Below are 27,682 nucleotides of genomic sequence, written 5' to 3' on the forward strand. Positions count from 1 at the left end.
GGCAAGACGCATGCGCAATTCTCCGGATTTCCTCCCCATCCAGAGACCCAGAAGCACCTACGCCCGCAGTGTTGTCATGGAGACCGTGAGCACGTGGCCGGCGCTTTAAAGTGTGGTCGGGCCAGACTCGCTTGAGAATAAATGACTTAGTAAAGGCCGAAAACGAGTGAGTTTCCGGAAGTTCATCGAGATCTAGAAAAACCGCGAAACCTCACCTGACAAATGATTTAAAGTATTAGGAAAACAGAGCGAGAACAAGCCACCTATCCTGGGTGGGCCTCAGTTTTCTTGTAGGTAAAACAGTCAGAAATAAGTATCCCTAAGGCACAGGCTTGTTGTAAAGATCACTAGAGATCGTGGGAAAGCTCTTTTAGTTCAAATACGTATTTAGTTCAAATACGAAGTATAATGTCCTAATCCCTGCTATGCTCCAGGTTGCCCTCCAAAAGATGAGTTAATATTCATCGGGCGCTTGCTACCGTATATGTCCACAAGCCATTTCACTAAATCTCATGTACCCCTCACAGCAATCCAACAAGACACAGATTATCATCTCTCTTCAAATTAGGAAACAGATTTAGGATACGTTAAAGTCTCCCAGATAACTGGCAAAACCAGTGGTCAATCTAGGGTTGGGAACCTCCAAAGTTTGTGCCCCCATCCACATCCAAATAACTGTTTGACCTCGCTATATTAGTAGAGCTATCTCAGGTTTCGTGTGCTAGATATGTAGGAGGGCTAGATACCCACTGCAAACAAGTAATACAGAAGAAGAGTGTAAGTGCAGAATCTGAGCATCTTAGCATGTTTGCGCTGGAAGGAAACTTCCATTCTCTTTCTTCCACAGCATTTACCGCATACAGTTCCCTTCACAGAGATGGCACTCAATTAAATCAAAAGTCACTCATTCTGCTTCTCCTTGAGTACCAAGAACCCAGAGCCAGAATTTCCACTCAGTTGCAGAAACTCTTCCTTCTGTTTTTGATTTCTGATTTGAACTTTTATCTTTTGTTAATTGGCTTCTTGTAGATATTTTTAAAACATCTCCAGAGATAGCAAAGTGACTTGGCGCACAGCGTTAAAAAAAATACTTGATGGGATAGCGGTTGAACAGGTCCAAAGAATAAACCGGCAGCGCGGGACGTGACTCCACCAGTCTAACCCTTTCATTACGCTCCTAGCCGTAAGAAGTGAGAATGCCTAACCCCAGGGCCTGACTCGGGAGCCCCGAGAGCCTTCGGTCACGGGCGGGGGTGGAGGCCGAGCGCGGCGCGCGTGGCCCCGCCCTGCGGCGGCGGGAACCGAGCGCGCGGTGCGGCCTGGGCCTCCGAGCGCGCCGTAGCGGCAGGCCCGAGGAGGCGGGGCTCCGAGCCATCCCCGCCCCCTTCCCGGCTACGGCGTGGGGCTGCGAACGGTGTGTCCCAGTGCCTCCTTCCCTCTTCCCTGGTGACTGGTGATCATGGGCCAGGAACCGCGCACGCTGCCGCCGTCCCCTAACTGGTACTGCGCCCGATGCAGCGATGCCGTGCCCGGGGGCCTCTTCGGCTTCGCGGCGCGGACCTCCGTTTTCCTTGTCCGCGTGGGCCCGGGCGCGGGCGCGATCCCTGGGACGCCCCCATTTCGAGGTAATCCCCCACCTCTGGGCCCCAGTCCTCCTGCATTTCTTGAGTTTCCTGGGGGGTGCTGAGTGGGCATCTCCAGCCACCTCTCTCTACAGGTGGGAAAACTGAGGCTCGGGCGGGGAGAAGGGTCTGCTCACAGTCGCTAAGCTCAGTGGCGTCCGCGTCTCCAAGATTGTGAGCTACACCACACTGGCCGAGCGGTCCTGCCTCCTGGAGCTCTCACGTGGGACCGCTCCCTTTCTGAAAAGTTATCCTTGTCTAATCTCAGGCGTTTATAACCTCTCTGGCCTCCCTCCCCACCCAGTGCCGCCGGCCCCTTGGGGCCTTCCTGGGGTTGGGGGCTGCCTACACCTCCAGGCCCTAAGCAAGATCCTGCAAATATCTTACGCTCATTTCTGTAAGATGAATGAATTGAGCCAGATGCTTTCAGGCTCCAAACTAGGTTTTGATTATGCTTTGGGATATGAAATGCCAGATATTCTTTTCCAAACGACCGCTGGCCAGGTCTGAATAAAAATCAGTTTTACATTCTTCGTTTGAGCTGCTCCTCAGCCTGAAAACTAGGCTCATGATGTTAATAGCATTTTGCAGTTGGGAAGACTGAGGTTCAAGGAGATTAAATGACTTGTCTGAAGTCACGTGGCAGAGCCAATACCAGCACTTGGGGTTTCTGATTGTGAGTCCCTGGATATTTTTGTTATACCATGGGAGAAGTGAGATCCCACTCATCATCCAACAACAGTATGATTCTGCCAGGAATCTTAGGTAGCACTTTAACCTAGAATCTGGTTTTTGCTTTGAAGTCATAGGGGAGTTGGTGGGACACACCGAAAGGGTCTCTGGCTTCACGTTTTCTCATCACCCGGGTCAATACAACCTCTGTGCCACCAGCTCGGATGATGGGACTGTGAAAATCTGGGATGTGGAGACAAAAACAGTTGTGACAGAACATGCACTCCATCAGGTACCATGCCTTACTGGTTTCTCAGAACGTTATTATTTGGGCTGAGGGTTGTTTTGTTTTAAGTACAGTTTTACTAGCTCGTCTGTGCAAGTAACTTTTATAATTGTGTTAATTAATTAGAGAAGCAGCTCTGTATTGTAACTTTTTTGAAAGGAGGTATATATAAACCAAGGGTCAGCAAACTGCACTGCTGCCTGCTTTTGCAAATTGTTTTACTGGAATACAACTGCAGTCGTTCATTTCAGTATTAGCTGCTTGCATCCTACAATGGCAGAGTTGAGTAGCTGCAACAGATTCAGTATGGCCCACAACGTCTAAAATATTTACTGTCCAGCTCTTTACATGAAAAAGACTTTTAATGTAAACTATATATGAGCGAATGAAACTTGTTTCTAAACCAGATGATTAATTGATATACCTGCCTTTTGAGATAATGTTGGAAAGGAAAAGATTCAATCTTAGTAAGACCTTGCATTAAGCTATTAAATGAAGAAATTTTTTAAATACTTCTTTGATCCCCAGTAGCCTTAATTCTCCTCTCATTTGGTTAATGTAGTCTCGCTATACAAGTGGTACTAAGAGTATTTGTTAAATACCTATAATGTGCTTAGTGTTGTACAGGCTAAAAACTAAAAATTCAGCACTGACAAATGAGAAGCAAATATATTTTTGTTTTGTTTTAAAGCATACCATATCAGCATTGCATTGGTCTCCTCGAGTAAAGGATTTAATCGTATCTGGAGATGAAAAAGGAGTAGTTTTCTGTTACTGGCTTAACAGAAATGACAGCCAGCAGCTCTCTGTAGAACCCAGGACAATTTTCTGTCTTACTTGCTCACCTCATGATGAAGATTTAGTAGCCATTGGGTAAGTACTGTACCCTCTGTATTGATAGTTTTTGTTTATGATCCTATTTTCTATTTGCTTTACCTTCTCCTGTCCCTTTATTCCTCAGAGAAAACCATTTGCAGATTTTAACCACTCTCTCTGAGCCCTTAATATCATTTGTTAATGTGACTTCCACATCCTTACTATCTCTCCCGCTTTTTCTGTTTTTGTTTCCTTGGTTTCCATGATACTGTACTTTCCTCATTCTTCATATCTGATTTCTTTAGTCAGCCTCCAAATGTACGAAATACCCTCTTTCACCTTTTTCTCCCTCCATACTTGTCCTTGGATATAACACTTACTCCCAGAGTGTCAGACTACTCAGCCCTGTCTCTGGTCTTGAGCTCTCCCTCTAGATTGGGAAAGTGATCTGGCATTGAATCTGTCTCCTCATTGATCACAAAGGTTAATTGACATGAGCTCCCTGTGTAGGCATCCCCTTTCCCTCACCGCTCCATCCACTTCTCTCCCAAAGATGTCTGTTCAATGTAGTTTGAAGACCTGACATAAGCACTAGAATGTTGGAGGAGAAAGTCTGACTGGAGTGGATTCAAGAGACTAGGGGGTAAGGTAGAAAAGTTATACATGGAGACAGCTTTTTCACAAAGTTTGTTGTAAAAATGTGCATAGACATGAACCCAAAGGAGGTATATGGGGCTCAAGGAGTATTAAATGGAAGATGACAAGGGCATGTTTTTGTGCTGTTGGAAATGAGGCCGATGAGGGGGAGCTTGGTGCAAGGATAAATGGTGATAAATATAAATACAAGAGTGATGTTAAGAAGTCATGAGGGGATTAGATCCAGATCACAAGTAGAAAGAACAGCTGAGAATATGGAAATCAGTGCAGGTAGGTTTGTAGATCTGGTTAGAAGAGAAGTGTTTCTGTTGGCTTCTGATTTTCTCAGTGAGGCTTAAGTCAGAGAGGTGGAGTCAAGTTCAGGGTGACGATGGAGGTGGATGCAGGAAGAAGGTATGAAAACAGTCATCTCAGAGAACAGGAAGATGAACTTACTGAGGGAAGTGGTAGGTCCACTGGTCCCTGTTGAGTGCCAAGCTAAGGATCACGGTCATGACTTTAGAGTAAACTCAAATTGACTGAGAAAGGAGATGATTGGATTCAGCCGGGTTTGGGGTGTTGTGGAGTAATACACCTGAGAGAAAGGGGACAGAGGAGATAAGGGTGTTTTTAAAGGAGTGATTGTAATGATGGATCGTGAAATCTGTGCTGCATGGGAGGAAGGATAGGAAGACAGGTGAGGATGAGTAATAGTGAAAATGGAAGGAAGGGGTCTGTGGATTGGCGGTGGTCTCTGGGAGCTGCAAGCATTATTGCAGTGGGGCTACTAGAGAGAGGGAGCAGAGAGGGTGGTAGGCAGGGGTCAGAGAATGTTGAATCAAACTGACCTTGAAAGACGAGCAGGAATTCACAAGAGGAGAAGAGTCCTTCAAGTAGAAGGAACTGCACAAAGTCCAGGTCTTCAAAGATTGATATAGTCTATGATTTCATTTTTAATAAAGCTGTAATCATAAAAAAAATTTCAATGAAAGGAGAAAAATAAATAAAGCTGTAATGATATTTTTCCCTGTAGAATTTTCTAGTATGTAGGAAATGGAGATAGATACACCTACTTTGGAGAGCAGTTTTGCACTTTGTAGTAAAGAAAAGATGTGCATATCTTACATCCTGGTAGTTCCATTACGGGGCATCAAACCTGAAATTGTCTTATGTGTGTATGAGAACATTAATAGCAGCATTTTTTGTTTGTAATGGCAAGAAATGGAAGCCCTTCAGGGAAAATGAATAAATGAACTTGTAGTATATTCACACAGTGGAGTACTATACAGGAGTGTAAATGACAGACCAGTAACTAGAGTTACGTGTGTCAACAGGGATGACTCACAAACAGAATCAGTGAAAAAAGCAAGCTGCAGGCAGATCCACCGCATGATACCATTTATCTGAAGGTTTTAAATTTACGAACTAATTGTGCATCTTATTTAGGAGCATATACAAAGAAAGGCTGGGAATAAGATAACACAAAATTCACAAATAGCAGCTTACCTCTGAGGAAGAGGAGAGAGGTTTGACTGGGTGGGTGATGCCGAGGACTTCAATGGTATTGGTAGTTATTTTTTTCTAAAGCTTGGTGGTAGATACTTCTTTATGTGTCTGAAATACTTCCTCTCTTTTTTAAAAAGCTGTTAGAATTTCTCAGTTTCTTCTGAACTAAAAAATGATAGCCTTGGAATATCCAGATCTAGAAGTTGGAATTCTGCAGCTTTTGTTAAGTTCACAGTTAGAAAAGGAGGATCACTTGTAAAAAGGAGGGTTTTTTAGTGTATTAGGACAAATTCATCTCTAATTAGAGGAATTGCTGGGCCCCTGTAATAACTGTTCTTCTGTAAGTTCCCTTTGAACATAAGCATGCTCCACTGTGAGCCCTGTGCCAGGCAACATGCACAGTATTACTTAGCGCCAAGAGTTTGATCATGGGGGCAGGTTTTAAAAAAAAACAGGAAACCTGAAATGAGCACTTTGGAAAAAGGACAGAACAATTATTTCTTGCTCTCTTCCCTTCTCCCCCACCCTAAATACGCTTAATTTTTAGAAATGCACGATGATAACTCCTAAACCAAAATGTTTGCTAGAGACACTGTTCTGTCTTCATTTTTCTGTAATATTTCTAACTCTTATTTTTTAGCTACAAGGATGGCATAGTGGTTATAATTGACATCAGTAAGAAAGGAGAAGTTATTCACAGGCTTCGAGGCCACGATGATGAGATCCACTCCATAGCCTGGTGTCCTCTGCCTGGTGAAGATTGTTTATCCATAAATCAAGAGGAAAATTCAGGTAGAGATGATTTAAGAGGGTTTAGTACTCTTGAGACCTAAGGAACAAAGTGGGTAGAATTATATCATTTGAATTATATTTAAAATTTTAGGTTTTACAGATCAGATCTATGAAAGCCATAGCTAAGTTTCAGGACCTTTGCAAACTAGTTTTTCTTTGATAAGTGCGTGTTTAATGCAAATTAAAAATAAAATTACCATCTCTATCCTAGAAGAACCTGAAATTCCCAATGGGAAAGTTATAGCACAAACTCCAGTAACAAAAGGCTGCTACTTAGCCACTGGAAGCAAAGATCAGACTATTCGAATCTGGAGCTGCTCTAGAGGCCGAGGTAGGATCGATGTTCAACATCTCTTTTACGATGCAACCTATATTGATCTGGTGGAAGTAGAAGCTTTTTTATTCTGTCTTGTTATCCTGAGGCTGTGTCATCTGTCAGAAAGCAGTTCTTTACTTTTCTATCCAGAAAGTTGCTTCCCATAATGTTTCCATAAGAAAAATGAGGTCTGAATTCTAAGTAACCAAACTAACAAACTTTAAACCACACACCATGCTGTGGACTGCTGGGACTTCATGCAGGTAGTTTCATTTCTTGAGAGCCCATGGACCTTCTCTTATTCTGTAGGGGTGATGATTTTGAAGTTGCCTGTTCTGAAGAGAAGAGGAGGGGGTATAGACCCCACTGTGAAAGAGCGCCTTTGGTTGACACTCCATTGGCCCAAGAATCAGCCAACACAGCTGGTATCCAGCTGTTTGGGGTAAGTCTCTGGTCATGCTCTTTGACATATTTTGTTTTCCTCTCTAGCCTCAGCAATTCCTAGGCTTCTCTTTCTGGGCACAGAAGATAGAGAAAGCAATGGCTGAGGCTTGTATTATGGTGGGCCATTTGTAACAGAAAAATCATAGGACTAATACTTGTGCTTTCACTAATAAGAGACTTGTGAAAAGATCAAATAAGTAGAGCCTGGCGGTTAAGAGTATAGACTCTGAAGTCAGGCAGAGCTGAGTTTCAGAATCAGTCTGTTACGTACCTGCTCTGTGTTCATGAGCAAGACCCTTCACTTTCTGAGCTTTGATTACTTGACCTGTAAAAAAGGGAGGTTATAGCATTTCCTGTCTTTTAGGATGATTATAGCTATTCATTAAACAAAATTTATTGAGCACCAGCTTCTAATTGCTTGAGATAATAAGTGAATTTAACAGACAAGCTCCCTGCGTTTAAATGAAGTGATACAGGTAAAGCATATAAAAATCCCCCAAAACGTTAGTGATGGCCCTACTCCCCCCAACTGCCACACAAAAGAGAGAGATCTTAAAGCCTTTGGTGCTATGCAAATTATGGTGCCATTGTATAATTAAAGTTGTTAGGAAAATGTGTTCAAAAGGTAGTCCAGTACACTCATGTGGTTCAAAAGGAAGGAAAGTATAGAATAAAGTACCCTTCCCACCTCTGCCTTCTCCAGCTTCTTGGTTCCCCTCCCCATGAGCAGTGACTCCTTCTTTTTGTGTATGTTTTTCCAGAGATATGTTGTGTGTATTTCAGAATGTGCAGTTTTTCTCTCCTTAAAGGAACAATTAACAGAAATTATTTTGCAACTGAGGGCCCACACTCTGGCCCACAATCACTTGTTTTTAGATTGCTCGTGAAAGAGAACTAGTGCTTGTGTTTCCTTCACAGAGGCGAACTGCTGCTGTGGGATCTCACTCAGTCTTGGAGGCGGAAATTTACTGTCTTTAGTGCTTCATCAGAAGGGCAGAACCATTCAAGAATTGTGTTTAATTTATGTCCTTTACACACTGAGGATGACAAACAGCTGCTGCTTTCCACCTCAATGGACAGAGATGTAAGAACTGCTTATTTTTCTTCAGCATGGTGGAGCAGCGATTCATGACTTGGATGGGACTAGAGCGCTTTGCTTTCTCAAACCATCCATCAGTTCTCACACCCCACCTTGCCCCTGCTTCCAATCTCAGTCATTGTTACAGATCGACACCAAATACATTAGCAGCAGAGAGGTAGGGTAAAGGTGAGGAACCATCCAGATGCCTTTTTCAAAGCAGATCTGCTAAAGAACAGTAGATATGTCTGGGAAGGATGTGTGAAATCATCTTGCTTTGCCTTCGAAATATCTTTGTCTATAGTTTAAGTAGCAGAATCATCTGCTCCTGGTAAAACCTCTCTGGGAGAGAACTGACTTTATTTCAGAGTCTGTGACCTTACTGTTTTGCATTTAATCTAGGCTTATTTGTTAGAGTTTGTTTTCTCCCAAGCCCCTCTGATAAACAAGTGACCATTAAGAACTTATCACTCCTCTTACGCTGGGTATAATATGTTTTGCTTTTTGAGATAGCAACTCTGATTTTTCCACTGTCCTGAGGCCAAATTCATTCTTATTTAGAGTTTGCCAAATGAGGACATTACCAATGCTGTAATACAATAGAGTTGTAAGGCAACTGAACCTGAGAAATGGGAGGCCTGGGCTCTGGTTTATCAATTGCGTGACCCCGAATTCACTCGACATCCCTGGAAATAAATGTATTGTAAGATCCCTTTGAGCTCTACGATTTATTACTTCTTTTTTTTCTAAGAGACACTTTCCATTTCCTACTGGAATCGTTAAATTACATTGTCCTTACCCACTCTCTGAGCCCATCCTATTTGAATGTTGATTCTTTTTCCTGTTTCTCTGATCTTTTTGATATTTAGGCCCTAACCCTTAATCTTTTCAGGTAAAATGTTGGGACATGGCCACCCTGGAGTGCTGCTGGACCCTGCCTTCCCTTGGGGGCTTTGCCTACAGTCTGGCTTTCTCTCCTGTGGACACAGGCTCTTTGGCCATCGGCGTTGGGGATGGCATGATCCGTGTATGGAATACACTCTCCATAAAGAACAACTATGATGTGAAAAACTTTTGGCAAGGTGTCAAGTCCAAGGTTACTGCGGTGAGGGTGCTTTCTTTGAACTTTGTTTTACTTGCAATGAACTTTTTTTCAAATTATGTAATTCTCTTTTAGAGAATATCTGTTCACTTAAATGGACTCTATTGGGAATCAAAGGTTGTTCAAGGGTATTTCCAGTGATGTTTGAAACTAGGAAAGCAGAAGGATGCTCTCTAACCAAACCCATTATCTCCAAATTCCGAATTTAAAATTAAAACTTTGTTCAAGTCACCATGTTCTCTAATAGTAAGAATTAGAAATAACCTGGATGTGCGTTCATAGAAGGTACCTTAAGTTATAATATAACCACATGTTGGAATGGTATCAAACTATTAAAAATAATGTAGATCTTTTTCTGATGTGGAAAGATGTTAATGATTTGTGAAAAGTGCAAATTACAAAACAGGAAACACAGATTACAAAACAATATAATTTTTCTGTTTTTCTCCGAAGTGATACTTCTGTTATGGTTATTTAGTCTAAAAGCAATAAATGTTTGTGGTTTAAAAAGAAAACCAAATAGTACAGAAGTGTCAAAAGCAAAAAATTTTTCCTACTCTACCCTCCACTCCATTCTCCCACTTCCATAATCCATTGACAGTTTGTATCTTTCCAAATTTTTTAAATTATTAATAGAATCATATTTTCTGAATTATCCAGGAATCTTTTATTACCACTCGGCAGTGTATCATGCACAGCATTTAAATGTTTGAGCCTTTTTTTTTTTTTAATTGTGTATACCCTAAGTTTATTCACAAAAAATGCCTGGAAAGAGACAAAATTGGCAATGGAGTGTTTTGGATGGTGACATTACAGGTGACTTTTACTTTGTTTTTAATATTTCTTTGCTTCTCTCTTTTAAATAATGAGAATTTGTTATTTTAAATTAGAAGACACCAAGAGCAAAACGCTTTCCATTCGAATTCTCGAAGGATTACCTAAGGATTCCCTTAACAGTGTGCCCCCTTCTCATGTTTTGTAGCTGTGCTGGCACCCAACCAAGGAAGGCTGCTTAGCTTTTGGAACTGATGATGGAAAAGTGGGATTGTATGACACCTACTCCAACAAGTAAGAAATAAATCATTCTTATTTAACCCATTGACCAAAAGGTTAATGATGGAGTTCATTTTGAGTTCCTAAACCTGGATGTACATCAGAATTGGCCTGGAAAGCATCTTTAAGATTCTGGCTCTGAGACTGAGGCTTACAACTTGGAATTTTATTTTAAAAAATTTTTTTTTAGCCCATCTGACCTATGGGAACCACTCAAATAAACCATTCCTTTTGTTTTCCTCAGCTTTTTTTTTACAAAAGTTTTCAAGCATCCTTGAACATTGAAAGCCTAGCACAAAAAACATCTCTGTGCCTTCCATCTGGATTCACCGGTTGTTGACATTTTGCCATACTTGCTTTATCTGTGTGCACTTAAGAAAATTAACAGTAATTCCATAATATGATCTAATATCCAGTCCATATACAGATTTCCTCAGTTGAGCCAAGAATGTTTTTCCTAGCTATTTGTTTTTCAAATCAGTTTTCAATTAGGGTTCACACATTGCATTTTATTACGTCTCTGTAGTGTCTGTTATTCTAGAATAGTGCCCCCACTTCTTTCCATAACATTGCCTTTTTAATTGGAAGGTTCCAGATAAGTTGTTTTGTATAATATTCTACACTGTGGACTTGTCTAGTTATTTCTTTGTGCTGACTTCTAATTCGTTTCAATATTCCCTCTCTTTCCTATAAACTAGAAGTTATGTTTAGAGCTACACTGTCCATTACAGTAGTCTTTATCCACAAATGACTGCTGAGATGTGCTGTAAGTGTAAAATACACTCCAGAGTTCAAAGACTTAGTCCCAAAAAAAGAATGTAAGATATTTCAATAATTATTTTATTTTGATTATATTTTAAAAGGTAAGACTTTTTATTACTGAGTTAAATAAAATATATTATTAAAATTGAATTTCACTTGTTTCTTTTACTTCTGTTAATGTGATCACTAGGAAGCTTTAAGTGGCATATGTGGCCTATATTTATGGCTCACATTATAAATCAGTTGGACACAGCTATTTTAGCTTGATTAGATTCCAGACCTGTGCTGTGTGCTGTTGGTCGTCACTAGCCACTTGTGGCTATTTATACTTAAAGAAATCAAAATTAAATAAAATTAGGAATTCAGTTCCTCAGTCGCACGAGCCGCATTTCAAGTGTACAAGGCCATATGTGGCTAAGGGCTGCCTTCTTGGACAGCACTGTTTGAGACCAGGGATTGGAGAGCTATGGGCCATGCGTTAGGAATGGTTTTGCCTTTATAAATAATTGAAAAATCAAAAGAGTACTTCATGACTTATGAAAATTAAGTAAAATTCAGATATTAGTGTCCATAAATAAAGTTTTATTGGCACCCAGCCACAGGCATTTGTTTATATCTTGTCTGAGGCTGCTTACATACTACAGAGCAGAGTGGAGTAGTTGTGACAAGAAACCACATGGCTCACAAAGCCTGTACTGTCTGGCCCTTGTTAGGATAAGTTTGCCTACCCCTGTTCTAGATGGTTTGCTTCTAAGTGAGAATCATTTATTATACTGCAGAGCTAACTTTTTTTTTTAAAGATTTTTTTATTTTTCCCTTTTTCTCCCCAAAGCCCCCCGGTACATAGCTGTATATTCTTCGTTGTGGGTTCTTCTAGTTGTGGCATGTGGGACGCTGCCTCAGCGTGGTCTGATGAGCAGTGCCATGTCCGCGCCCAGGATTCGAACCAACAAAACACTGGGCCGCCTGCAGCGGAGCGCGCGAACTCAACCACTCGGCCACGGGGCCAGCCCCTGCAGAGCTAACTTTTTATATGTGATTCTTTACGTACTTATATATAAACTACATGCAGTTAACTATTTTTCTCCATTTTTAATTCTCAAAAGAAAAAAAAGGCTACACTATTTCCAAGAGATATTTAAGAAAATAAAGCTATATATTAATTTAAATAGCTGTGTCATCACCAAATTGCTAGTTCTATTAAATTAATATATTCTGGTTATGATAAGCTGAATGTTCAAACTAACCCTAGAAGAGGTATGTAGCAGGAGGAGGGGGTTTGTGGTAGATACGTTGTTAGGCATTCAGCCAGAGCTGCTTATTCTGTTTCTTTTAGCCAAGCAAATTTTGGTTTATTGTCTAGAATGATAACGATAATTGTGTCAGATACATGGAAGTAAATAAATCAACAGCCAGTTCTGTCATAGGTTCTGGAATCCTGGCATTCTAAAACCATACAAAGAATGTAGTATAAACTACAGGAAATAGCTACACTGCCCTTTACTGACACATCACATACCATTAATCACCAGACAATCAGAGACTTTAAAATCTATCTACTCTAACATCTTGTCTTAGTTTAAGAATGTGATGCAAATGACAGAGTAAGCCTAAAATGACTTCGAGTCTTTTACTTGAATATGAGGCAGATATATTTGCACTGCGATAATATATGCTTAGCATAACTTTAGTTCTTTGCTGAACAGTGTGTATTTTCTGTATTATCTTATTTTTCTCTAGTTGTGATAGCCTTTACACTGCTGTATAACTACAGTAATATTTGACATTTGAGTGAAGTGGGCAACTCGGTGGGAGAGATGGGGAAAATGATCCCAAACTGGCCAGATGGGTTGGCACAAGGGGATAACATTTTTTTCTGGGTAATGCATGTTTGAGACTTAATCATTTTGTTAGTAGATATCATTACATGGTATGTTATCTAAATGTTTGCTTCTTTATAATCAGCTATTTCGAGAAGGGTACTGTTAAATTGTTATTCTCTAATATCAGCAACTAAGTTTATTATAGGAACCTTTTAGAAAAAGATGGTCTGTTTTCCATTATGCCTTTTTGTTTAAATCTTTCTGTTTGTAATCCCCTTTCCCCCTAGACCTCCACAAATTTCTAGCACATATCATAAGAAGACTGTGTACACTTTAGCCTGGGGGCCACCAGTACCCCCCTTGTCACTCGGTAAGTGTCTGAGCCATTCTCTAGCGAACGTGAGAGTATTCTCTTTCTTTCAGTTTAATCCTAGAATATTCACACTGGAAAGAGTCATGAATATTCCAGAGAAGTGACTGCTTATGTGGGCTGCTCTGTCCCCAGGGATCCATGAGGGCACTCGTGGTTTACTGTCTAGATTGATACCATTCACCCATAATAAGCCTCCCAAACTCTAACTAAAGCATTAGGTGGTCTCTTTGAGCTGAATTTTTCATGGTGTGTATAGTTATCTTGTGCTGAGTCCTGATACCCAATCTAATTGTTTTCACTAAAATTTGCTGTCGCTTATTAATTTTATCAGAATTACAGTGTTATTTCAACTCTATTAATGGAATAATGATCATGTTTTCTCCTACAGTTAAAGCAAACTTAGAATTTCTCAAATGATCTCTTCTTGCCTTTAACTGTATTCTTACCCTTTCTCTCTTCTAGCCCCTCAGCCTTGTCTTTCTCTTTCTTATTCCTAAAGTGATAGGTCTTTCAGAGTATCTTTTAAAATGAGTATGTACAGCAAAAGTCTTTAGTAAACTTTTCTTAACCATCTATAATGAATGAACCATCTGTAAATTTCCATAGTAAGTGCATTACATAGAGAAGTGTAAGTCCTCAGAACTCAAGCAGCATTGCAATTGTAGTTCATTCATTTAAAAATGTTTATTGGTGGGCTGGCCCCATGGTGGAGTGGTTAAGTTCACATGCTCCACTTCGGCAGCCCAGGGTTTCACTGGTCCGGATCCTGGGCGTGGACCTAGCACCACTCTTCAGGCCATGCTGAGGCGTCATCCCACATGCCACAACCAGAAGGACCCACAACTAAAATATACAACTATGTACTGGGGGGCTTTGGGGAGAAGAAGGAAAAATAAAAAATAAAATCTTTTAAAAAAAAAAGAAACGTTTATTGGATCCTTGATTTGTGCCATGCATCCTTGATTTGTTCTAACAGTGGTGAAAACAAAACTTGCCTTTAGAGAAACCCTCCAGAACCACTGTTTCCTTCTTAAAAATCAACGAGGATTACTGTTATACTAAAGAAAGCAAAAGGACAGCTCCTTATAGTCAGTCATAGGAAGTCCTGCAGCTCCATAGATTTAAGTGCCCGAGGAGTCCTTATTTCTAGAAGAAAAAGTAAATTCTCAGAAACTGTGAGATGTTTTCTGAGCCCAGCTTTGGCACCCCTACTATTTTGAATGGCAGAAGACTGTTTAAAGCAAATATGTTGCATTATAAATATTAATGTAGAATTAGTGTGCCTTTTTTATTTCTGCTCCCAACTGTGCACAGATGCAAAGAACACTGATTTTATTTCAATGTATTAATATCTTTTAAAACAACTCATAATATGATATGATTGTACCATAGCAACAAATAGTTAAACTGATGAAGTGCAAAACTGATAAGCTGTCTTTGCTTATCTCATATAGGAGGAGAAGGAGACAGACCTTCCCTCACTTTGTACAGCTGTGGAGGGGAAGGGATTGTCTTACAGCATAACCCCTGGAAGCTTAGTGGAGAGGCCTTTGACATCAACAAGCTCATCAAGGACACCAATTCAATCAAAGTAAGTTCTTGTGGTCTAAAGTCTCCTCTTGATGTGTATGTCTTCTTGATTTCCCATCTCACATAATAAATGTCATTATTAGAGATATTCTTGATGCTCAGTCAGGTTTCTTAGATGTTCTTAAAAGGCTCAGTGAATTCTTGAGTTATGACGTATCTTAGAAGTCTTTATCCTTGAGTAAAGCAAGGTACTAAAACAAAAAGTTTTGTCTCAATTGCAATGGTGATTTATTAGAAACTTTCAGATCTTGGATATAAAGCACCTTTTTAGACCAAGCACCTCCTCCAGTGTGAGGCCTTAGTAAAAATAACTTTCTATAATGGTGTCCAAGTACGGCTGCAAGTTACTTTGTTCAAGACAGATTATCATCTTGTTTTTAATTTTTTTTAGTGAAATAATTATAGATTTTACACAAAAGCTCCAAAAATAATACAAACAATTCCCTTATATTCTTGCCCCAGATTCCCACATTTAGTCACATTTGCTTTACCATTCTATCAGTCTATTTGTCTGCCAGAACTGTCTTTTGAAGTGAAACCATAAATGTTGAGATTTCCTTACTCTTTCAAATGAGCAGTTTTTAATGCTGCTCATTATTTTTGTATGGCTAGCATAAAAATAACATTTAATCATAAGTTTAATTATTTTTATTGATAGATTCCTTCATTGTCTTAAATGTTATCTGAACATTACAGTCAGCAATGAATAAAAGAGACAAAATTCCTTTTCCTAACGAGTTTTTAGTTTTGTGGCAGTTGAATATATGGATCAGAAGCTCATACAAAGAGTTTGGGCTGGAACTAGAAATTTGGAATCCCTTCACATAAATGGCAGCTGAAGAAGCTGTGGACATGTATGAGGTGGTCTAAAGAGACAAGTAAGAAAGAAAGAGGGCCCAGGCAGCCTTGGGGAACACCAACATACGGAGTTAGAAGAAAAATGATAATCTACAAAGAAATCGAAATATAATGATGTATACGTGAAAAAAAGATTTGTAGCTATGTGTGGTGATGAATGTTAACTTGACGTATTGTGGTGATCATTTCACGGTATCTACAAATGTCAAATCAAAAAATAAAAGAAACATGATTCTGGAAAGGGAACAGAAGGGATAAGAAGAAAACAAGGACAGTGTGTATGGTTTTTGTTCAGGAGACCATGACCCTCATGTCAAAGCCGATGGACATGTTTCATTCTTTATTGTGGGATAAAAATCATTTTAAGGAGCCAGCCCCATGGCCAAGTAGTTAAAATTCTGTGTGCTCCACTTCAGTGGCCCAGGTTCACGGGTTTGGATCCTGGGTGCGGACCTACTCCACTTGTCAGCCATGCTGTGGAGGCATCCCACATACAAAAAGTAAAACAAGATTGGCACCGATATTAACTCAGGACTAATCTTCAAGAAAAAAAAAGATTGGCAACAGATGTTAGCTTAGGATGAATCTTCCTTACCCGAAAAAACAAAATCATTTTAATAAGGTTCATTTCACAAGACTAGACACTGTAGACATTTAGTATTTACTGGCCTCTTTTTGTCCCAATTAGGAAATTATAATTAGAATACTGGTCTTAGTAACTCTTTGGCTAATTATGTAGATTATTTACAAGAATGGCTGTTGTATAATTAGAACATTTTGAAACTCTAGGGATTTTTTTTTCTCAAGCTGTCGTGATTGATTTGTAAGTATGTGGAAAGAAGAACAATGTTTTTAGTCAAGATTGGTTTGTTTTCTTTCTAGTACAAATTGCCTGTACACACAGAGATCAGCTGGAAAGCAGATGGCAAAATCATGGCTCTTGGCAATGAAGATGGGTATGTGTTTGTTTCTTTAAAAAAAACAGCTTTGTAATTGTACGTATATTTGATCACAAGCTGGTTAATGCCATCTGTAATATCAGTTGAGTAAGCCCAGTTGTATTTGATATTCTACTTTATCCTTGGTATCCTTGAATGATCCAGGAGCTCTCTGCATCTTTGAGAACTGCAAAATAATTTGGATATTTTCAGTCCAAGGAGGATATTTGCCTACTCTGTGTTTTGACTGTTTATGCTTGACAAAATGCTCGTTTTCTACGTGGAACTGTCTAAATCTCCCTTCATCTTTTATTTATTTATTTATTTTTGTAAGGAAGATTGGTCCTGAGCTAACATCTGTTGCCAGTCTTCCTCTTTTTGCTTGAGGAAGATTGTTCCTGAGCTAATATTTGTGCCAGTCATCCTCTATTTCATGTGGGATGCCACCACAGCATGGCTTGACAAGCACTGCTGGGTCAGTGCCCAGGATCCAAACCTGTGAACCCCAGGCCAGTGAAGCAGAGCATGTGAACTTAACTGGTACGCCACCGGGCCAGCCCCGCTCCCCTCATTTTTTTTAAACTAAGCCCAGGCAGAAATGCTTTTTAGGCCTCACCATGCCCTTTCCAACGTTGAACATAGTGACATAGTCCTAATTCAGCCATTTGTTCATGAGTTCTTCTGTTAGCTTCTCCCCAGCACTGTTTATTACAAAAGCTTGATGAAATACAACTTTCCAGGGATTGTTGGGATTTTTTTAAGCTGAATATACTTGTTTGAGAGAACAGCCTTTTGTACCTTGTTCTTTGTGAGAGAGTGACCTTTGCAGTGATAGATACGGTTCTCCTATTCCGTTTCACCTTTCCTTGACTGAAGAAATGAGATCTCTGTTTGTATGGAACTAATTTGATCACCCATCTTTCTTGTCTTGGTGTGTTTCTTATTCCAGATCAATAGAAATATTTCAGGTTCCTAACTTGAAACTGATCTGCACCATTCAGCAGCACCACAAGCTTGTGAATACCATTAGTTGGCATCATGAGCATGGCAGCCAGCCAGAGCTGAGCTATCTGATGGCCTCTGGGTCCAACAATGCCGTTATTTATGTGCACAACCTGAAGACTGTCATAGGTAACTTTGGTTTCTCCATACTGAGGGTGAGATGTGTTCAGCTGCTTTCCATTCCAATCTTTGTACCTGTTTGCTTTCTTCTTGGTATTAAAATAAATGTTATTCTTATTTTTTTCTGCTTTCAAAAGTAATATATTCATCTTATTTAAAATATTCTTTCAAACATGACAAAAATGTTAACTTAGAACGTGAAGTTCCTCCTGTAATCCCATCCTTCATAATAACCAGTGTTAGTAGTTTACTGCATGTTTTCTCCAGATTTTTAAAGTATTTATTTACCTACGTATGTGTATATGTTAATATATAGGTTTGCACTTCCATATACTTGTGTGAGAGAATCTTCTATACCTAGCTAAAAAGAAATCCCCATATAATATTGTTTGAAATTTTTCTTCTCTAAATTTACAAAATCTGTCTTGCCATCGTTTTATGTCAGTACATGAAGATCTGTCTTACTGCTATTAACAGATACCTGTTCATTCCGTTATATGGACATACCGTATTTATCTATTCCCTCATTGATATTTAAATTATTTACAGTTTTTACAGTTTAAGTAATACTACAGTGAATACCCTTGTGTGTATATCTTCATGAACTTGAATGAGGACTTTTCTTAAATAAAATTTCTGGAAGTGGAATTGCTAGGTGACATGGACATTAAAAATGTATAGTTAGGGGCTGGCCCTGTGGCTGAGTGGTTAAGTTCACGCTCCACTGTGGCGGCCCAGGGTTTCACCTGTTTGGATCCCGGGCATGGACATGGCACCGCTCATCTAACCATGCTGAGGTGGCATCCCACATGCCACAACTAGAAGGACCCACAACTAAAAATATGCAGCTATGTACGAGGGGGCTTTGGGGAGAAAAAGGAAAAATAAAATCTTTAAAAAAAAAATGTATAGTTAATTATAGTTATTGCTAAGTGGCTCTCCGAAAAGACTGTGCCAGTTTATATTCCCTCCTGTAGCGTTTGAGTATTTTACAAACACACCACACACTCCATTCCCATGTTTGATTGCGTCTAATTCCCACAATCCTGTGAGGTAGGTTTTGTTATCCTCATTTTCCTGGTGATTAAATTGAGGCCTAGAGAGGTTACTAATTTCCTTAAATCCCACAGCTAGTGTATGACTGAGCCTAGCTTCAAGCCCACGCTGGCCCGCTGCAGAGCCCGCCTGTGTTCTGGCGAGTGCTCTACCCTTCCTAGCAGGTTGATCTTTTCCAGGTGTGTGACTTCTTCCTTAAAGAGTGTCAGACTTCTCTGAACCCCCTTCAGCACCCAGAAGAACCACAGTAAGTGGTCAGAAGAGCCCTTTTTTCCATATGAAGGAAGCGGGATTGCTCTTCTCTAATAGGAAGGAAGTATAGTCCGACACTCAGCTGTTTCCAGGGTGCTGCAGGGTCAGCGCCGTCGGCCACAGTGGGAATCGCTGACCTTTTCAGTTTCTCTAGACCTGATTTCCACCGGTTTGCTGAGAATCCTTATTTGTAACAACAAAAAAATTGATTCTAACAATGGCTCTCCCAAGTTAAAAGCAATACAGAAGAAGTATTAAAATGTACACAGATTTTTCTAAGAACAGAGTAGGCAGTGCGTGACTAATGAGCATAGTTAGAAAGCTTATCCCAGTCCTTATTATTACTGGGATTCCAAATTAAACATCCACTTTGGCAAAGGGCATTAGCTTAGTTCTGAAGAGCAATGCAGATCTTCATCTTCTATGACCTCACCATCCTGGTTGGTTTGACTCAATTTCATTTTATTTTTACCTTCTTATTCTTAAATAATTCAGATTTAAAAGAAAGTTGCAAGAATAATACAAAGAACTCCCATATACTTTTTCATAGATTCAACAACTTTTAACATTTTGTCACATTTGCTTTGTTTTGTGTTTGTATAGATTTTTTTTTTTCTAAACTGTATTGCATCCATCATGCCCCCATATCCCTTAATATTTGCGTATTTTGTAAGAATAATGATGTTCCCTTACGTAACTACATTTCCACTATCAAATTCAGTTAACAACATACAATTATTTCGTCTACCATCCATATTCTAGTTGTGTCAGTTGATCCAATAATGTCCTTTATATCTGGAACGGTTTCTCAGCCTTTTTTTAAATCTTACATGATGTTTTTGAAGCATGCTGGCCAGTTGTTTCGTAGATGTCCCCTCAGTTGGGGTTGGTCTGGTGTTTTCTCACAATTAGATTCATACGACACATTTTTAGCCAGAATACCATGTAAGTGATGATATGTCTTCCTTAGTGTCACATCTGGAAGGTGTAATTTTCATTTGGATAGCTTTTAGAAAGAAAAACTGACAGCTCACACTTCCTGCAGTAAGCCCCTGTTCCAGGCCCTGCGGATGTGCCACGCTCTTAACCACTGAGCAGCATTGCCTGCTGAAAATCACCTAGATGGCAAAGTCTTGACTCTTGCCCCAGTAATACTCACTTCTCTGTCCTTTTTTTGTTGTTGGTAGAAATGACGTCTTCCCCTTGTCTTGTAGAGAGCAATCCTGAATCTCCAGTGACCATTACAGAACCCTACCGGACCCTCTCTGGGCACACAGCCAGGATTACCAGTCTGGTGTGGAGCCCACATCACGATGGAAGGCTGGTATCTGCTTCCTACGATGGAACAGCTCAGGTACTATTGTGTCCTTGATTCTGTGAGTTCTTCACTGTGTCCTCTAACTTAAACTCTTTCCTCTTTTCCCCCAGTCGTGTGTGTTTCCCTTCCCTCATCATGATCTTCTACAGAAAGGGATTTTCTGAGCTCTAGAGGACATTTTAGTTTCATTCCACGTATCTGGGCCCTTGGCAGGCTAAGATTGGGGGTTTTTTCTATATATTTTAAAATATATTTTTAAGATTTTATGTTGACTTATTGTCAGTATGATGGACTAAACTGACGTGACAAGTACTCGCTCCTGTTCAAACACAGAAATGGTGGCTATAAATCATGAACAGAATTTTTAATAATAAATTGGTAAGTCAGAAATTTTCAAGCTCTAAAAAGTAAAGATGAGATGCCAAGCTATAGCTATGAGATAGGAGTTTCAGATATCAGAACCAGAATAGAAGTTAGGAAATGGGGATCTAACATCTGTGATGGATGTCTCTCAGTCTTGAGCTGTAATGGAGCTGTCTGCACAAAGCTGAGAGCTATGAAGGGCTGCCTCCTGTGAAGTGGAGGCTGGAGTAGTTCAGGAAACAGCAAGGAAATTGATTATTTGCCCAGAGACTTGGGAACAAAAGAATCACCTGTGAGAATTAGAACCCTAACCATACACCACACATGCAGGTGTGGGCTCTGAATTAGAATTCTCTTCATGATACCAGAATCCCCAGCCCAAAAAATAACATACAACACTGGTTTAGGACAGTGAAATCCACAGGGCACCTTTAGAAGCTCACTCAAAATTATCCCCATGGGAATGTCTCTACATCCCAGAGAACATAAGCCTCCCCCACAGCAAATAGCACTCTCTGAAATTGAACTCCTAAGAGATAATTACAAATCACAAGAGAAATAAGAGTACACAGATGAAAAAAAATTTTTTTTAACTTATACCCCCAAAACAATAGAATACAGTCATACATTCTGAGAAATGCATCATTAGGTGATTCTGTCATTGTGTGAACATCATAGAGTATACTTACACAAATGTAGATGATACAACCTACTATACACCTAGGCTAGATGGTACTAATCTTAGGGGACCACTAGCATATATGTGATCTGTTTACCGAAATGTCGTTATGTGGTGCATGAACTGTAACTAGAAATTTGTCTATTCTGTCATGTGATTTTTGGTTTTAGGTATGGGATGCTCTCCAAGAAGAGCCTGTGTGCAATTTCCGAGGACATCGGGGTCGACTATTTTGTGTGGCATGGTCACCACTGGATCCAGACTGCATCTACTCGGGGGCAGATGACTTCTGTGTGTATAAATGGCTCACTTCCATGCAAGAACATTCCCGGCCTCCTCAAGGTCAGTTAGAACCTAGAGCCCTTACTTGCCTAATTCCCTTTCTCCCTTCCATAGTAATTGTGTTGATCAGGGTTAAGCAAGAAAGATATTCACGCAGGGTGGCACCGACAGTATGATGGGGGTTTAGAACCTAAACGAGGAAGGCAGCCATGAGGGGCCTGAGGACAATACCCAAATAGTAAACAAGTATACCTAGCACCCAGATCTTCATTTCTAAATATCATTCTCTGTTAAAAGGGACCAACGAGGGCTTCTTAGAGAAATGGCTAATTCCAGGTTGGGACAGGAAAAATACAAAATTAGCGTGACACATCATTTTTTTTTTTTTTTTAAAGATTTTATTTTTCCCTTTTTCTCCCCAAAGGCCCCCAGTACATAGTTGTGGGTCCTTCTAGTTGTGGCTTGTGGGACGCTGCCGCAGCACAGCTTGACAAGCAGTACCATGTCCGTGCCCAGGATCCAAACTGGTGAAACCCTAGGCCACCAAAGCAGAGCACATGAGCTTAATCACTTGGCCATGGGGCTGGCCACGTGACACATCATCTTATGCCACAAACAAGGAAAGTCATCAAAGAACTGAGATAGATCGAAAGGACAGAGAAGCCAGCTTGTACTGGCTCCCACTAACCAATCCGGGACAATCTGAACTAGAAAATAATTAACAGGAGAATTCTATTTCTAGCTATGAAAAATTAATTCATGCCAGACTTGCCTACCTGGCATGAACAGCTAGAAAACTAGACAGAATATATTAAACAACTAGAAATGTACCCAAAGAAATGAAATGATAGATCCACAGAAAGGCTTATAAAAGAATGCTCATAGCAGCTTTATCTGTATCACCACAAACTGGGAACAACCCAGATGTCCATCAGCTGGTAAATAAACTGTGCTCCATCCCTACCGTGGAGTTCTGCTCAATACAAGGAAAGTAAGTACTGATAAACACAGGATGATCTTAAAAAACATGCTGAGCAAAAAATCTGGGCACATAGTTCTACTATACAGTATATAATCAGGAATTCTAAAACAAGCAAAACTAAAACTACAGTGAGAGCAGGTGGCCTGGGGCTTAGGAGGGGTTGCATCTTACTACAAAGAGGAGGGATGAGGGAATGTTTTGAGATAATGGAAATACTTTATATTTTATTTGTGACTGATAAATGACTATACATCTGTCAAAACTCATCAAAGTATTAAAAAGTGGGTATATTTTATTTGCATTAAATTATACCTCAAAAGTGACTTAAAAAAAAACAAAGGATAAAAACTTTAAAAAAGTAAATAAGTAACCGTAATAGATTAAAACATAAAACAGGAATCCATGAGTCCATACTGATAAGAATAAATCAATGTCTAAATAAATGGGGAGAAGCAAAAGCTCTTCTTTGCAGTAGAATGCCAACTAATAAATGTAGAATGAACAATGGAATTAGACAATTACCAGTCATCGTAGCAATCTTTAGTCAAGAAGCGTAAGTGGAGCCCACCCTGATGGTCTAGTGGTTAAAGTTCCAAGCTGTCTGCGTCAGTGCCCCAGGTTCGCTTCCCAGTTGAGGGACCACACCAGCCATCTGTCAGTTGCCATGCTGTGGTGGGAGCTCACATAGAAGAACTTACAACTACGACATACAACCGTGCACTGAGGCTTTGAGGAGAAGAAAAAAAGAAAAAGAGAAAGATTGCCCACAGATTGTTAGCTTAGGGCAAATCCTTCCCCACACACACAAAAAATTCTATTAAAGAAAAAGAAACGTCAATGGATATTAAACTAGTGGTTGCATATACTTAGTAGATACAAAGAGAAAGTTTTTCAGAGAGAAACCTGCAAGGCACCCCTTAATCACGTGATCAAAGTAAACAAGTAAATCATGAAACGAATGGAAATTATGTGCTACATCATAGATTGCACCAAGATGAACACAGCATTGCTTCTGTGTATTCCAACCAAAAAATGCACAACCTAAATCTAATCATGAAGAACATCAGGCAAACCCAAATTGAGGGGAAATCAACAAAATAACTGTCTGTAATCTTAAAAAGTTTCAAGTCATGGAAATCAAAGGAAAACTGAGCCTGTTCCAGGCTGAAGGAAACTGTAGAGACCTAACAAGCAAGTGTAACGTGTAATCTTGGATTGATTCCTTTTGCTGTTCAAGACATTGTTGGTACACTTGGCGGAACTTGAATGAGTGTGCGGAGTAAACAGTAGTAACATATTGATGTCAATTTCCTGATGTAATGGTTGTGCTGCAGTAATGTAGGAGAATGTCCTTGTTTGTAGGATACACACTAAATTATGCAGGGGTAATTGGGCATCCTATTTATGATTTAATGAAATCCCAAAAGGGTTTGGTTTGGTTTGGTTAACATTTTGGTAACGTAACTCTAAAAATTCATTGGGAAGGAAAGGAAAGGAAAGAGTGCTATCAGAAAGAGTGATGAGGTTTCGGAGATTATCTCCTAAAGTGCTTTTAACCAAGACTATATATAGTTTATGCTTTTCTTAATTGCAATTCCTGTAGGTAAAAAAAGTATTGAATTAGAGAAAAAAAGGCTCTCTCAACCTAAGCCAAAGCCCAAAAAGAAGAAAAAACTCACCTCAAGAGTGCCCGTAAAGCAGGAATTGTGTGACGGGAACGAAGAGGAGAGCACGAGGGAGAGCTCAGGGCCCGTTGAGAATGGCGTGTCTGACCAGGAGGCTGAGGAGGAAGCCCGGGAGCCGGAGTTGCCCTGTGAGGTCGCCTCAGCGGGTATGTGGTCGAAAGCCGTGATTCACCTACTCTCTAGGACTTCATAGTCGTGACCAGGAAACTAAGCCAGGTCCTTATTCATTGCAACACTGCTCTGCCCCTGACCTGTTTTCCCAACTCTTTAACTTAGGTTGTATCTTTGATGCCCTTAGAAACTGCGTTTTTTTAAAAGAGTTTTTTAAGACTCTAAAATATTTTAAACACCTTCAAAGTGTTAAAGGGGATCTAGTGGATGATTGGGATGGAGATAGGGAAGTTCTGTAGAGAAAGCTTCTTACCAGCTTGGGCAGGTAAGACATGGGACAGAGTGAAGCTGGGGTAGTATATACATACACACTTACATGGGAGGAGTTTAACAATATGACATCATCAGCCTTGTTTATGGAAAGAAACTGCCGTCCCTTACCAAGGTCTGACCTAGAAGCCACCACCGCTCTGGGAACTTGCAGGCTCTCACCCTTCCCACTTGAGTTTGTACCTGGTTTTTTTCCTGGAAAAAATGTATGAATGGTGATGAGGTTCTTCAGGTCTTTTAAGCTATAGTGGCAGTTCTCAGATTTCTCACAAAACAGTTTTTCAGGGTTCCGTCACTAATTTCTAAAAATGCAGTCTGTTTCTAGTTTGAAGAGAAAAAATTGTCACTGGATAAAATTTTAGCACTTTAAATCTTTTTTAAGCTTTTACCTTAAAGCACTGGTGCCTGTTACCTGTTAAAATGAATGATTAAATCGTAAACAATGTAAATAGAAGCAGTGATTCATGTTTAATTCTAAAACAGAATATTTTGATTTGACAGAATTAAAATGGCCAAAATATATGGTACAGAGGGATCCCTGACCCTCTCCATCGCAAGAGATAGCTGTTGGACCCATAGTTTGGGTAAATAGCTAAAATTTGGGGCCAGCCTGGTAGCACGGCAGTTAAGTTCACATATTCCACTTCAGCAGCCCTGGGTTCGCTGGTTCGGATCCTGGGGTGGACCTACGCACCACTTGTGAAGCCATGCTGTGGCAGGCATCCCGCATATAAAGTAGAGGAAGATGGCACAGATGTTAGCTCAGGGCCAGTCTTCCTCAGCAAAAAGAAGATTGGCGGCAGATGTTAGCTCAGGGCTAATCTTCCTCAAAAAAAAAAAAAAACGCTAAAAGCTTATGGATTTAGTTTTTAGGCTCATCAAAATACCTTTTTATCACAAAATAGCTGCACAAAATGTCCTTTACCCAATAGATCAACAGCTGGGTTTTTTTTTAATTCATGGTTGTATATGCTCAGGATTGTGACTCCATATCACATTCGCTTAATATTTTCTATTGGTCAAGTTGTTCCTTGTTTGTGTAATTAAATATACAGTTAGTACTTTGTCACCTAAATATGTAAGAAGTCCTTTGTCACCTGAGCCAAGTTTAAGAATCCCTGGGCTTGTGATATAAAGTTGCAGCGGCTAGAAGCTTCTAACTTTTCTTTAGATCAGTTAGTCAAAGTTCTGAGTAGTAAACTTACAGATTCCTAGAACACAGTGTGTGCCGTGGGGAGAGGGAGGCCGCCCCCGCCTCCTTTCCAAAGTGTTTCTCTCATATTTCGAGTAGTCGATAAATCACAGCGTTAAGCCTTGCACAGCTCTTAATTTTTCTTTTTTTTTTTTTAAAGATTGGCACCTGAGCTAACATCTGTTGCCAGTCTTCTTTTTTTTCCTTCTTCTTCTTCTTCCCAAAGCCCCCCAGTACATAGTTGTATATTCTAGTTGTGAGTGCCTCTGGTTGTGGCATGTGGGACGCCACCCCAGCATAGCCTGACGAGCGCTGCCATGTCTGCGCCCAGGATCCAAACTGGTGAAACCCCAGGCTGCCGAAGGGAGCACACGAACTTACCCACTCAGCCACGGGGCCAGCATAGCTCTTAATTTTTAAAAAGAATTACATTCTACATTGTTCTTATCCAAACATTTTTTTCTTTTTCCTCCATGATGTAGTTTCTAGAGAATCAGTTATCTGCACTCCAGTTTCCTTAGGTTTTGAAAAGTCAAAAGTCACCGCTAATAACAAAGTCACTTTACCAAAAAAGGAGACACCTAAAGAGAAGCCAGGTTGGTATCTAATCATTAAAATATTTTGTTCAAGCATCCTCAAATATTACATGCAACTGCAAACTCAAAAGTGCATGGCTTTTGGTTTTTTTAGGTTTTAAATATTTTTAAATGTTTTGATTATGTTTCAGTTTGGGGTCATGTGTGGAAATATGTTTTTAGGACTTGCTGAAGTGTCGTTTGCAATTGTTGACGCTCTTCACGAGTGTTCGCAGGGACATGTTGGTGTGTGTTGGGAACATTGCCCCCAGCTGATGCAATTCATAAAGCCTCTTTGTGAGTGGGAACGTTCTGTGCCCAGCAGTACCCCTCCAGGAGGTCACATCCACATGGTGGGCATTCAGTTTTGTGTTTCTGATCAGCTCTTCTTCAGACAGTTTGTACTTTTATTACATTTCAGAAGCTTTTATCAAGAAGCGAAAAGCTCGCTCCATGCTTCCGCTGAGTACAAGCCTGGACCACAGGTCCAAAGAGGAGCTTCACCGGGACTGTTTGGTATTAGCAACTGCAAAACACTCCACAGGTACAAAAAGACGCTCCGTGGCCCATCCGTAGTTTTCCGGGAACTGGCACATAAGACGTGCTTGTTTATTTGTTGAATGAATGAGCAAACAAATGTCCAAAATTAGTCTGTCTGTCTTCTTTCTTTTCCAACCTTCCCTCTCCCCACACCCCACTGCCAAGTTGCCCATTGTGACCCACTGTCAGCACTCCACAATGCCTTTGAGATGTAATGCTCTCCTTTTATTGGTATAAATTGAGTATCTCAGCATGAATCTTCTCCTTCAACTATTCTTCCCCAGTAAACAGTATCTTCGTGTAGAAAAAAAAAATACTTGCTTATTGGAAATATACCCATAATATGGCAGTTCCTTTAAAAAAAATTTGATGGAAGTTTTTGTTTATAGAAGGTTTTTGGCTTTAATTTTTCAAAGCCCTCATCTAATGTGCATTATTTTGATATTTGAGCAATTTTTTTTAATTTTGAATTTTATGTGTTGAAAAGGGACACACACAATAAAATAAAATTCAAACAGTATGAAAAGA

The 27,682-nt window shown here is 40.0% G+C and overlaps 1 protein-coding gene across 4 annotated transcripts in view; it reads left to right on the forward strand.

The window, feature by feature from the left end:
• The first annotated feature begins 1,402 nt into the window (after positions 1-1,402).
• Positions 1,403-27,682, forward strand: part of GEMIN5 (gem nuclear organelle associated protein 5) — a 40,964-nt gene continuing 14,684 nt past the window's right edge. For 2 of the 4 annotated variants that reach the window (XM_046667909.1, XM_046667910.1), the window contains exons 1-18: positions 1,403-1,625; positions 2,426-2,586; positions 3,272-3,453; positions 6,179-6,330; positions 6,542-6,661; positions 6,956-7,088; positions 8,009-8,174; positions 9,061-9,273; positions 10,253-10,338; positions 13,196-13,278; positions 14,736-14,872; positions 16,612-16,685; positions 17,617-17,798; positions 20,312-20,451; positions 21,628-21,799; positions 24,325-24,552; positions 26,522-26,635; positions 27,036-27,158. In XM_046667909.1, coding sequence (XP_046523865.1) covers positions 1,460-1,625; positions 2,426-2,586; positions 3,272-3,453; positions 6,179-6,330; positions 6,542-6,661; positions 6,956-7,088; positions 8,009-8,174; positions 9,061-9,273; positions 10,253-10,338; positions 13,196-13,278; positions 14,736-14,872; positions 16,612-16,685; positions 17,617-17,798; positions 20,312-20,451; positions 21,628-21,799; positions 24,325-24,552; positions 26,522-26,635; positions 27,036-27,158 — 2,632 coding nt within the window. In that variant the 5' untranslated portion in view covers positions 1,403-1,459. The remainder of the gene's footprint in view (positions 1,626-2,425; positions 2,587-3,271; positions 3,454-6,178; positions 6,331-6,541; positions 6,662-6,955; positions 7,089-8,008; positions 8,175-9,060; positions 9,274-10,252; positions 10,339-13,195; positions 13,279-14,735; positions 14,873-16,611; positions 16,686-17,616; positions 17,799-20,311; positions 20,452-21,627; positions 21,800-24,324; positions 24,553-26,521; positions 26,636-27,035; positions 27,159-27,682) is intronic. The other 2 variants (XM_046667911.1, XM_046667913.1) reach the window with 1 other exon arrangement.

The sequence above is a fragment of the Equus quagga genome, chromosome 7, assembly GCF_021613505.1.
Source record: "Equus quagga isolate Etosha38 chromosome 7, UCLA_HA_Equagga_1.0, whole genome shotgun sequence".
NCBI classification, from domain to species: Eukaryota; Metazoa; Chordata; class Mammalia; order Perissodactyla; family Equidae; genus Equus; species Equus quagga.